The sequence below is a fragment of the Hyla sarda genome, chromosome 1, assembly GCF_029499605.1.
Source record: "Hyla sarda isolate aHylSar1 chromosome 1, aHylSar1.hap1, whole genome shotgun sequence".
NCBI classification, from domain to species: Eukaryota; Metazoa; Chordata; class Amphibia; order Anura; family Hylidae; genus Hyla; species Hyla sarda.
Genome location: NC_079189.1, coordinates 584,380,654 through 584,394,140, shown reverse-complemented (window position 1 = coordinate 584,394,140; position 13,487 = coordinate 584,380,654). Strand labels below are relative to the sequence as shown.

At 44.7% G+C, this 13,487-nt stretch overlaps 1 protein-coding gene across 1 annotated transcript in view; it reads left to right on the top strand.

Annotated features, from left to right (window-relative positions):
* MTMR12 (myotubularin related protein 12) overlaps positions 1-13,487 on the top strand; it is an 84,388-nt gene that overhangs the window by 32,733 nt on the left and 38,168 nt on the right. Inside the window, exons 4-8 of the mRNA XM_056545227.1 lie at positions 749-821; positions 6,861-6,997; positions 9,111-9,204; positions 11,753-11,882; positions 12,259-12,334. Of these exons, the coding sequence (XP_056401202.1) occupies positions 749-821; positions 6,861-6,997; positions 9,111-9,204; positions 11,753-11,882; positions 12,259-12,334 (510 nt within the window). The remainder of the gene's footprint in view (positions 1-748; positions 822-6,860; positions 6,998-9,110; positions 9,205-11,752; positions 11,883-12,258; positions 12,335-13,487) is intronic.

Sequence of the window (13,487 nt, the reverse complement as noted above, 5' to 3'; positions counted from 1 at the left end):
CAGGTTTTGAGGAATCGTTTTTTTATATCAAAAACCTGATACGGTAACTGTATTGCAAAAACGTGGTGTGAACCCGGCCATACTATGGTTTTCAGTCCAGTCACAAAACCGGATACGGGGCAAAAAAATGAACTGACCGGAGTCACTATCTGACTCTTGTCGTCTCATTCAAATGAATGCGATGCGGGATGGGTACGGGAGCGGCCAGTTTTTACATCCCCCAGCCGGATCCGGTGACTGTATTAATGAATCGTGGTGTGACTGCACCCTAACCTCTACATGATAACAGCAGGAAACCACAAGTTGACGTGTTTTTCTTTCATGTCTTATGTTTTTTTTTTTTCACTTTTGTGACTTCCGCAGCCAGTCAGATGCTTTTACATTGCAGTGCCCATGCTGACAGTTGTTGCTATGGGCATCTGCACATTTTGCCTGCCAGACCATCCCTAAAGCTGGGCATAGGCATTTTTAGATTTATTTTTTTATTTTTTGCACAATTTATTAATAACCTAATGTCTATGGTGACAGAACCTAATAGGAGAAACCTGGATCAGACATTGTAGTGTTTTCCCTGCCTGATACTATGGCAAATATAAGTGGTGCCTCAGTCTGGCAGCCACTTATCTCCTAGCCTTCATAGTAATCTCATTTCACAAGCCTATTGGGTATTCCACCTGCATTATTCACTCCTCTTCTGTTCATCCTTATTGCTCGCCCCGGTCTCATTGTTCATCTCCTTATTTTATAGGCTCCAGAATTCAAAAACAAAATAGTAGGTGAGAATGACATCACCCTGCAGTGTGTGGACCAGCTCTATGCAGGTACTGAAGACTTTAGTACAATCTCTTTACCTAAATGTCAGTGTTTATTTCCTGTTTTTGTTCTGCTTTCATCTTTTTCATTGTATTTAACCAAGGTTGTTGTGAAGTTTCCTGCTCAATCTCAAGGCATGCAAATTCAATTATAAAAATCTCAGCAACATATGTGATATATATATATATAAGTCCATTATAATGTATAAGTGAATTTAGAATTGCTGTAATGATGGGCTGTCAGATCATCCAGACTATTAACCTCTTCAGGGCCCATGACGTATGCATACGTCTTCACACCCTGGGTCTTAAGGACCCATGACGTATGCATACGTCATGGCGTTTTCCGGTCTCTGCCGCTCGCCGGGCAGAGATCGGAACTGGATGCCTGCTGAAATCCTTCAGCAGGCATCCAGGGCAAACGCCGAGGGGGGCCATGTAGGCCCCCCATGTCGGCGATCGCCGCAAATCGCAAGGGAAATCGCCCTTGCGTACGTCATGGCGTTTTCCGGTCTCTGCCGCTCGCCGGGCAGAGATCGGAACTGGATGCCTGCTGAAATCCTTCAGCAGGCATCCAGGGCAAACGCCGAGGGGGGCCATGTAGGCCCCCCATGTCGGCGATCGCCGCAAATCGCAAGGGAAATCGCCCTTGCGATCTGCGGCGATACCGGGCTGATCGGGTCTCTGGGACCCGACCGCCATGTAATTTCGCATGATCCCGGCTGTCGCAGCCTGCCACCTCCTCCGATCCCCTGCGATCTGTCGGTTAGTTAACCGACCAATCGCAGGAGGGGGGGCGGTTACTTCCTCCCGTCCTGCCCGGCCCCTGAAAGTCCGGAGAGGACGGGAGGAAGACCGGAGGACGCGGCGGGGGACGGGGGAGTGCTGGGGACCGGCCCCGGTACTTACCTCGTCCCTGAAGACCAGGATCCAGACGATGAAGACGGCGGCGGCGGCGACAGGTGAGTAGATCTTCAGCCGCGGTCGGGCCCTTTACAGCAATGCACGTCGCCGTAAAGCGACATGCATTGCTGTAAAAGGACCCTGTAAACTACAACTCCCAGCATGCCCAGACAGCCCTTGGCATCTGGGCATGCTGGGAGTTGCAGTTTTGCAACATCTGGAGGTACACAGTTTGGAGACCACTGTGCCCTTCCAGATGTTGCAAAACTACACATCCTCAGCATGCCCTTCCTGTCCAGGCATGCTGGGAGTTGTAGTTCTGTAACATCTGGCCCTTTTTCTCCTTTCACCCCTTATGAAAAGGTGAAGTTGGGGTCTACACCAGCATGTTAGTGTAAAAAAATAAACTTTTTTACACTAACATGCTGGTGTTGCCCTATACTTTTCATTTTGACAAGAGGTAAAGGGGAAAAAAGCCCCACAAAATTTGTAACACAATTTCTCCAGACTACGGAGATACCCCAAATGTGGGCGCAAAGTGCTCTGGGGGCGCACAACAAGGCCCAGAAGGGAGAGTGCACCATGTACATTTGAGGTGATTTGCACAGGGGTGGCTGATTGTTACAGCGGTTTTGACAAACGCAAAAAAAACAAAACCCCACATGTGACCCCATTTCGGAAACTAGACCCCTCACGGAATGTAATGAGGGGTGCAGTGAGAATTTACACCCCACTGGTGTCTGACAGATCTTTGGAACAGTGGGCTGTGCAAATTAAAAATGTTGTACAGCCCACTGTTCCAAAGATTTGACAGACACCAATGGGGGGTAAATGCTCATTTTATGCCTTGTTACGTTCCTCAAGGGGTCTAGTTTCCAAAATGGTATGCCATGTGGGGGTTATTTGCTGTCCTGGCACCATAGGGGCTTCCTAAATGCGACATGCCCCCCGAGCAAAATTTGCTCTCAAAAAGCCAAATATGACTCCTTCTCTTCTGAGCATTGTAGTTCGCCCGTAGTGCACTTCAGATCAACTTATGGGGTACCTCCATACTCAGAAGAGATGGGGTTACAAATTTTGGGGGGTATTTTCTGCTATTAACCCTTGCAAAAATTTGAAATTTGGGGGGAAACACACATTTTAGTGAAATTTTATTTTTATTTTTTTACATATGCAAAAGTCGTGAAACCCCTGTGGGGTATTAAGGCTCACTTTATTCCTTGTTACGTACCTCAAGGGGTCTAGTTTCCAAAATGGTATGCCATGTGGGGGATTTTTGCTGTTCTGGCACCATAGGGGCTTCCTAAATGCAACATGCCTCCCAAAAACCATTTAAAAAAAACGTACTCTCCAAAATCCCCTTGTCGCTCCTTCGCTTCTAAACCCTCTACTGCGCCCGCCGAACACTTTACATAGACATATGAGGTATGTGCTTACTCGAGAGAAATTGGGCTGCAAATATAAGTATACATTTTCTCCTTTTTCCCCTTGTAAAAATTCAAAAATTGGGTCTACAAGAACATGCGAGTGTAAAAAATGGAGATTGTGACTTTTCTCCTTCACTTTGCTGTTATTCCTGTGAAACACCTAAAGGGTTAAAACGCGGACTGAATGTCATTTTGAATACTCTGGGGGGTGCAGTTTTTATAATGGGGTAATTTGTGGGGTATTTCTAATATGAAGACCCTTCAAATCCACTTCAAACCTGAACTGGTCCATGAAAAATTGTGAGTTTGGAAATTTTGTGAAAAATTGGAAAATTGCTGCTGAACTTTGAAGCCCTCTGGTGACTTCCAAAAGTAAAAACACGTAAATTTTATGATGCAAACATAAAATAGACATATTGTATATGTGAATAAAAAAAAAATTATTTGGAATATCCATTTTCCTTACAAGCAGAGAGCTTCAAAGATAAAAAAAAATGCAAAATTTTCTAATTTTTCATAAAATGTTGGGATTTTTCACCAAGAAAGGATGCAAGTTACCACAAAATTTTACCACTATGTTAAAGTAGAATATGTCACGAAAAAACAATCTCGGAATCAGAATGATAACTAAAAGCATTCCAGAGTTATTAATGTTTAAAGTGACAGTGGTCAGAATTGCAAAAAATGGCCGGGTCCTGAGGTGTAAAATGGCTGGGTCCTTAAGGGGTTAAATGGTTACACACTAATCCTGGAAGGTTTCCAGGATTCTGGATCATTTCCTGTTCCTGTCCTATATAGTGATACCATATTCCGCTGCACCCAACAGAGACCCAGTCATATCACAACCTATTTCCACCAGGGCTGGGTGGGCTTAATTTACCTTATGCTGATAATGGTATATTATTTGGGATGTGAAATTAAAACCATAGAACCCAAAGAAATTCCATGCAAACAGGCTACCTAGTCCAGGAGTAGTAGTACTGTATTTGGTCAAGGAGTAGTGGTACTGCTGGGGTACTGGGTCCAGAAGTAGCGGTACTGCTGAACTAATGGGTCCTAGGTTTTTTAGGTGTTTGTAGACTGGTATTCGTAGACTTGGGTTATAGAGCAGTGGTATTCTTAGACTGGGGGCAGTGGTATTCTTAGACTGGATCCAGGAGCAATGATGTTCATAGACTGGATCCATGAAAGACTGGTCCCCGGGGCAGTGAGGTTCGTAGACTTGGTCCAGGAGAAGTGGTATTCTTAGACTGGGCCCTAGAGAAGTGGTATTTGTAGACTGGGCCCTAGAGAAGTGGTATTTGTAGACTGGGTCCAGGAGCAGTGGTATTTGTAGACTGGGTCCATGAGCAGTGGTGTTAGCAGGCTGGGTCCAGGAGCAGTGGTATTTGTAGGCTGGGTCCAGGAGCAGTGGTGTTAGCAGGCTGGGTCCATGAGCAGTGGTGTTAGCAGGCTGGGTCCAGGAGCAGTGGTATTTGTAGACTGGGTCGAGGAGCAGTGGTGTTTGTAGGCTGGGTCCAGGAGCAGTGGCGTTAGCAGGCTGGGTCCAGGAGCAGTGGCGTTAGCAGGCTGGGTCCAGGAGCAGTGGTGTTTGTAGACTGGGTCCAGGAGCAGTGGCGTTTGTAGGCTGGGTCCAGGAGCAGTGGCGTTTGTAGACTGGGTCCAGGAGCAGTGGCGTTTGTAGGCTGGGTCCAGGAGCAGTGGCGTTTGTAGACTGGGTCCAGGAGCAGTGGTGTTTGTAGGCTGGGTCCAGGAGCAGTGGTGTTTGTAGTCTGGGTCCAGGAGCAGTGGTGTTAGCAGGCTGGGTCCAGGAGCAGTGGTATTTGTAGACTGGGTCCAGGAGCAGTGGCCTTTGTAGGCTGGGTCCAGGAGCAGTGGCGTTTGTAGACTGGGTCCAGGAGCAGTGGTGTTTGTAGACTGGGTCCAGGAGCAGTGGTATTTGTAGACTGGGTCGAGGAGCAGTGGTATTTGTAGACTGGGTCGAGGAGCAGTGGTGTTTGTAGGCTGGGTCCAGGAGCAGTGGTGTTTGTAGGCTGGGTCCAGGAGCAGTGGCGTTAGCAGGCTGGGTCCAGGAGCAGTGGCGTTAGCAGGCTGGGTCCAGGAGCAGTGGCGTTAGCAGGCTGGGTCCAGGAGCAGTGGTGTTTGTAGACTGGGTCCAGGAGCAGTGGCGTTTGTAGACTGGGTCCAGGAGCAGTGGCGTTTGTAGGCTGGGTCCAGGAGCAGTGGCGTTTGTAGGCTGGGTCCAGGAGCAGTGGCGTTTGTAGGCTGGGTCCAGGAGCAGTGGTGTTAGCAGGCTGGGTCCATGAGCAGTGGTGTTTGTAGGCTGGGTCCAGGAGCAGTGGTGTTTGTAGACTGGGTCCAGGAGCAGTGGCGTTTGTAGGCTGGGTCCAGGAGCAGTGGCGTTTGTAGGCTGGGTCCAGGAGCAGTGGCGTTTGTAGGCTGGGTCCAGGAGCAGTGGCGTTTGTAGGCTGGGTCCAGGAGCAGTGGCGTTTGTAGGCTGGGTCCAGGAGCAGTGGTGTTTGTAGTCTGGGTCCAGGAGCAGTGGTGTTAGCAGGCTGGGTCCAGGAGCAGTGGCGTTTGTAGACTGGGTCCAGGAGCAGTGGTGTTTGTAGACTGGGTCCAGGAGCAGTGGTATTTGTAGACTGGGTCGAGGAGCAGTGGTATTTGTAGGCTGGGTCGAGGAGCAGTGGTGTTTGTAGGCTGGGTCCAGGAGCAGTGGTGTTTGTAGGCTGGGTCCAGGAGCAGTGGTGTTAGCAGGCTGGGTCCAGGAGCAGTGGTGTTTGTAGGCTGGGTCCAGGAGCAGTGGTATTTGTAGACTGGGTCCAGGAGCAGTGGCGTTTGTAGGCTGGGTCCAGGAGCAGTGGCGTTTGTAGACTGGGTCCAGGAGCAGTGGCGTTAGCAGGCTGGGTCCAGGAGCAGTGGCGTTTGTAGGCTGGGTCCAGGAGCAGTGGCGTTTGTAGACTGGGTCCAGGAGCAGTGGCGTTTGTAGACTGGGTCCAGGAGCAGTGGCGTTCATATACTCCTGGGTCCTGGAGAAGCATGCTATTTCTATATGAACATATTGGGACATTTGCTGCACAGATGACAGTGCTGTAGTTCTCCCTGTGGCTGGAGTTATATATATCGGTAATAATCGGTTTGTTTCTTTGGTATTACGTCCATCATTATTATGAGGTAAATAATTGCATCCTCTCATGGGTGTGACTGAACGCAGAGTTACTGTCCCAATCCTTGTCACACTATGTTCTGGTGGCGGGTGAGTGCTGAGATCTGCTTATTTGGGGCATTTACTCTGGGCAGCACAGGTCGCCTGAAGACAGAGGTCACGATATTGAAGCCGGAGACTGAACAATACAGGATTTTAGTCTCCGTCTAAAATAAACAAGATTAGAGTTATAGCAGCATGACGAGAATTAATGATTAACTTAAGGGAACAGATAAAATACCTATTGCAACTTTCTATGAGAATTTCCAAACAGTAGGTGCCTCCAGTTGTTGCAAAACTACAACTCCCAGCATGCCCGGACAGCCAACGGCTGTCCGGGCATGCTGGGATTTGTAGTTGTGCAAAAGCTAAAGGCATCCTAGTTGGGAAACACAGCTCTTTAAGAGAGTAGGACGATGTGCCATTCAGGAACCTGGAAAAACTGGGTACAAAAACAGTTTCTTGCCATATTTATATATATATTTTTTCCTTTTTTTTTTTTTTTTTCTCTAGTGTTTGATGACAAGAAGAAAGTTCTTATATCAGGTGCACCACTGAAGAAATACCCCGAGAGACTGTTCATCTACTGTAAAGACTTCAGAGTGTTTCACTTCTGTCTCAGCTATGCTAAAGAGGATGAAGTGAACCGGGTATTTTATAGCGGAAGTTCTGCTTGTTTTTCTCTCATTTATTAATTTTTTATTTCTAACCCAGATAGTGGGTACCGCACACATTTGAGTGTGTTACTTTTTTTTTTTTTTTTTTTTTTCCTATTTTACATAATCTGGTAAAGGAACTACCTTTGGCTGTCTGAGCATGATAGGAATTGTAGTTTTGCAACAGCTGGAGGCACACTGGTTAGGAAACACTGCTCTATATGATACAGAAGCATATGGTAGATGAGGGGCCCACTTCTGTGACCCTGGCTAACCATAAGAATCGCCCTGCATTACCTTGTGTGAATGGAGCAACGGTTTAGCATGTGCGTCCACTCAATAAGCTAATGACAGAGCAAGTGCTCTCGGGCTAGTTATATTCGTATAGAATAATGACCTGATATCATTGGTTCCTTTCAGAAGTCTGTCGCAAGTTCCTGCAACAATATAGCAGCATAGATGATTGATTTGTAATCTTGGGATAACCCCTTGTTTTCTTTTGCCCATATGGTGCACACTCCACCATCACTAATCCTACAGTGCCATCTGTTTCATTTCAGCACAGCTGCATCCATCTATTTCATTACTGTAATAGGATCATCAGTCTGACCCACAGAAAATTGTGGTGCTTAACCCCTTAAGGACCCAGCACATTTTCACCTTAAGGACCCGAGCATTTTTTGGATGCCGTTAGGGACACCCCCACAGCAGGCGTCCTCGTGTGGTGGCCACCAGTGCCACTTAACTATTGCTAAAGGGTGATAGGTGCCGTGTCAGACGTGATCACCCTTTTTTTCCGGGTCACCAGGGAACCAATTGATCGGCGATTTGCGGCGATTGCCGACATAGAAGGGTCTCAGGTACCCCCCCCCCCAGTGGTTTGCACTGGGTACCTGCTGAATGATTTCAGCAGGCATCCCAGTCCGGTTCCTGCCTGGCACATGGCAGGGACCGCAATTACCACGGGTGTACAGGTACGCCCTGGGTCCTTAAGTCCCAGGACGTCAGAGCGTACCTGTACACCCTGGGTCCTTAACGGGTTAAAGGGGTACTGGTAAATTACTGTTATTTAAAAATCTTAATCCTTCCAGTACTTATCAGCTGCTGTATACTCCAAAGGAAGTTGTGTAGTTATTTATTGTCTGACCATAGTGCTCTCTGCTAACACCTCTGTCCATGTCAGAAACTGTCCAGAGTAGAAGCAAATCCCCATAGCAAACCTCTCCTGCTCTGGACAGTTCCTGACATGGACAGAGGTGTCAGCAGAGCACTGTGGTCAGACAGAAACAAACTACACAACTTTCTCTGGAGTATACAGCGGCTGAGAAGTACTAAAAGGATTAAGATTTTTAAATAGAAGTAATTTACAAATCTGTTTAACTTTCTGCCACCACTTGATTTCTCCGGAGTGCCCCGTTCTCAGTCAACTGATTAGATCACTCCTATTTGCCCCCAGACCCCTCCCCTCTCAGCTCTATCTGTATACTGCTGCTGTTATCTCTATGGGATCAGGATATATAGTAGTTATCCATATCTTCTGAGACTTTGTTCACACGTTTTTTTTTTTTTTTTTGCAGCTTTTTTTTCCCGTTTCATAAAATCGCAGCAAAAATAGTGATATCTTACCACAATTATGCAAGTCACTGTAAATGTTAATTTTTAACGCAGCTTTGTAAAGTCACAACACAAAAAATGGACAAAATGCAGTAAAAATGTATGAAAAATGTAGTCCTTATTCAACAAACCTCCAGAGTGACCTCCAGCACCAGCAGCTTAATAAGATGACCAGGTACAGTGATGAGACTCCACACCCTCTCTCTGCAAAGCCAGAGGATTCATGTGAAATGTAGGCAGCATTAGGATATAATTTCTGTTCTAAAATAGGAATTAGTATGGCTTAAAATTATGCCTGCCTGCCACATCAGCTAAAATGGGTAAGCACAAGGCATACACAAGAATTATTACATTGTCTTTGCTAGACAATATAAGCTTAAAGTATTATTCCTTTTGCATATTAGCACTGCTTCATCTGAGGTGATAAACAATAACATTCTTTGCTTTCATTTTTTTTTCTTCTTGCTGCAAATGTAATTATTTTTTTTTCTAGATTGTCAATGGGATCATTCACCACACACTTAGTCCTAAGCGTTTAAAGCTGATTTTCCTGTTTCCATACACAGAAGCCGCCCCACGTTATATAGGTAAGTGCTCGTGCACTGTGCCATAATATCCACTATCATTTACCCAGGCTTCTATATGACACAGAATGTGGGCAACTCCTGCAATTCTTGCAAAGCTCTACTCAGAGATTGTTTTTCTCTTTATATAAGGGGGCATTTACACCACATTTTGGCTGTACAGCAGTTGGAGAAACGTCCGCTGTCGTATCTCGCCGGACCCGCACCGCCATTTATTTAAATGAGCCGGACTGAGTCAAGTTAAGACTCCGGTCAGCTGGTTTTATTGTTGGACTGAAAACTGTGGCAGTCCGGCAAGAGGTTAATCCATCACGTTGCTTGTAGAAATTGCAGCTTGTGAGCAGCAGCTCTGGTATCAACATATAATGGAAGGTTAGGTAAGATCATATCTAGCAGAAGCCATATTCCAATATGTATAAAAAGAATGGAGGACGGCATTCACCCAAAATGGTAGCTTCAAAAAAGTTCTTTATTGCATTAACACGGTGGCGGTGTCAGACAGGTGAATGGACAGCAACGCCGAGGGCCTGCACGCTGAGGCCCTCGGCGTTCCTGTCCATTCACCTGTCTGACACTACCACCATGTTAATGCAATAAAGAACTTTTTTGAAGCTACCATCTTGGGTGAGTGCCGTCCTCCATTCTTTTTATTCTTTATTGCATTAACACGGTGGTAGTGTCAGACAGGTGAATGGACAGGAACGCCGAGGGCCTCAGCGTGCAGGCCCTCGGCGTTGCTGTCCATTCACCTGTCTGACACCGCCACCGTGTTAATGCAATAAAGAACTTTTTTGAAGCTACCATTTTGGGTGAGTGCTGTCCTCCATTCTTTTTATACATATTAGATTTGTAAATTACTTCTATTAAAAAAATCTTAATCCTTCCAGTACTTATTAGCGGCTGTATACTACAGAGGAAATTCTTTTCTTTCTGGATTTCTTTTCTGTCTGACCACAGTGCTCTCTGCTGACACCTCTGTCCATGTCAGGAACTGTCCAGAGCAGGAGAAAATCCCAATAGCATATGCTGCTCTGGACAGTTCCTGAAATGGACAGAGGCGTCAGCAGAGAGCACTGTTCATGACAGAAAAGAAATCCCAGATTTTCCTCTGTAGTATACAGAATAGTATAAAGAATTTCCTCTGTAGTATACAGCCACTAATAAGTACTGGAAGGATTAAGAATTTTTAATAGAAGTAATTTACAAATCTGTTTAACTTTCTGCCTACTTCCTGCTCTGTGCAGATCATTTCCTAGTATTGCCTTTCTTCTCAAGAGCACATTGAAAGAGTACCTGTCACCAAACGAAACTTTTAATATATTGTTCCTTATGTAATTATAAGACACTTCGCTATTTACTTGCTGTTAAAATTCTCAACATTTTATGTTTTTAATGTGACTGAAAAAACAGCCACTAGGTGGCTCTGTTCTGTTCCCTGCCGCAAGTCAAACAGTTAGTTTGGTCTCCTCCAAGCCTGGCAGGAGACCGAAATCATGGTGAGGCACAACTCTCGCAGGCTTCGTTTCATTGACGTTGTGTCTGCTGGGGAACACCCACTTTCTCCTGCTGGGAGCTCACGTAATGTGAGCAAGGGGATAGGTATGATACACAGCTTTTTAAAGCTCAGAATTTTTTTTTAAGGGCAGGAGGGGTGTTAGGAGTAGTTAGGGAATATAATCTGAGTTAGTTTAGAACATATGGTTTGATCACAGGTACTCTTGAAAAATGACATCAGTATAAAAATAACACATGATCTTCCACCATTCACAGCAGAGATCAGCATCCCCCCCCCTCCCCCAGTAGAATGACCTTTGAAAATGTCTCCAATTCATCTGAATGGGACAGGTCCTGTCTATTGTGGTCTACGGTCCAATCACAGTAAAGTATATAACTAAATGCTGTTAAAAACAGCACAGGCAAGATATAGAATGTATAAAAAATGAAAAAAAAAAAAAAACATGTTTCCGTATCTGGCTTTAATCAGTACAAAAGAAGTTAAGTGGCTAAATTACCGTGAAATGTGGCAACTGTTTTGCGCAATGGGTCAAAAGTTGCAATATTTTTGCACAATCTCACACCAGCTCAGACCGCACCCATATCTAATGCTAAGTTCACACCACCATTCAGCTCCGTTACTGGTTCTGTTCAGCGCCACAAAATAAAGCTTTGTCCGTTGCACCACGGACACCAATGGGTTACAATGAAACCCACTGATTTAAATGGGATCTGTCTAGTGTACATTGTATTGTAGAGCTGAATGCACTAAGCCTAAGCTTCTTTGCTATCTATGAAGAGCGTGCACCACTTTGATAAATGTTGGGAACTACACATTATCCCAGGCAAACTGTGTTAAAAAAATAAAAATAAATAATTAAAAGATTAAGGGTAGGGTCACACGTAACATATTGTGTGTGTGTGTGTGTGTGTATGTATGTGTGTGTATATATATATATATATATATATATATTATTAAAATAGATAAATATATATATATATATATATATATATACATACACACACATATATTTATTTATATTTCTTTTTATTTCAGCCACAAGTGCCAAAGATCCGACTGTATTGTTTGAGAAACAGAAGGACTGGCGTACGGAGTTAGATCGCAGCAAGGGAAACTTGTTTTATAAAGTATCTTCCATCAATGAAAGCTACAAAGTTTCGGAAAGGTATTTGTGCTTTCTCGTTTTCTTTTCTTTCGAAGAGTCATAATATTGATGGCTTATCCTTTACTTCAGTAGGTTGCCTCCAGCTGTTGCAAAACTACAGCTCCCAGCATGCGGCTGTCCGGGCATGCTGGGAGTTGTAGTTATGCACCAGCTGGAGGCACTCCGGTTAGAAAACACTCCTTTACTTTTATGTTGCATTTCCATAGAATCTACAATCTAATGTGTATGGTTGCATTTTCACATATGTAATCTTACCTTTTGTGGAAATAATAATCAGTCGACATATATCACTATAAACATGTTTACTTTACTGAATTTTATGTGTTTTGTGTCATTTGTGTTTTAGGTAACCAGTTCTTCATTCCTGTTTTTCCAGGTTACCCCCTCATTTTGTTGTCCCGGCAACGCTGCAGGAGGAAAGTGTGTATAAATTCCAGGGGCGAGGGATTCCTGTGAGTACTAGACATAGATGTTTACCCAAATGGTGCTCCGCCAGCTGTTACAAAAACTACAGCTCCCAGCATGCCCAGACAGCCTTTGGCTGTCTGGGCATGCTGGGAGTTGTAGTTTTTCAACAGCTGGAGATAAACACTGTTTGGAACATACTGACCTAGAAAATATAATTGATATTGATGCTGGTCTTATGAGAATTGTCGCCATAACGTGAAGCCCTCTGTAACCATAAGGGTACGTTTAGGCGGCAGAAAAATTTGCGGAATGTCCTCTTGGGAAAACACCGACTAACCTTCTGCACATTTGCATGTTCTGCCGGTGTAACAAAGAAAACTGTGTTCCTGTAGCGGAATGTGACCCTCCGCACAGGGCCACACTTTTCTGCTGTACAGCCAGCTTCCTCTCACTCCCTAACCCTAATCTTAACCCCATATCCCTAATCCTAACCCTTACCTCTAACATCAACCCTAATCTTAACCATTAATCCTAACCCCTAACAGTGATCAGTACTGAGAAGAGCTAAGAGCGCTGAGTTCAGGTCACATTCGACTACGGGTCACAGTTTTTTTTTTTCCCCTCTTCAGAGCCACTCACAAATGCACCGTCTCCATTGACGGCAATGCATTTCTGAGCTTATTCTGCCTAAAGATTGGACATGTTCATTCTTTTGGCGAACCCCGGAATCTGAAGTTTCACCGTGTGCACAGTGCAGCAGCATCCTATTGAAAGCAATGGGATTCTGCTCCTACGGGACTTTCGAGCAGAATTTTTCCAGTCGATTCCGGAAATTATGAAATTCCGTCGGGTGAACATAACCTAAGGGTGAAAAAAAAAATTCTGCAAAGTCCTTGTATGCCTCCTAGTACCATACCCAATGCAGATTTTCTGTGTGTAAATCTGCACTGAAAATCCATAGACCAATCCCAAAATTTCATGAAAATTTAGAAAATTTAGCATTTATCTAACTTTGAAGCTCTCTACTTGTAAGGAAAATGGATGTTCACAATAAATTTATTGGCATCATAAAATGGACATATTTTTGCTTTTTGAAAAAATTAGAGGGATTCAAAGTAGAGCAGCAATTTTCAAAAATTCATGAAAATTGCTAAATCTGAAGGGACAGATGTTACAGAACTACAACTCCAAGCATGC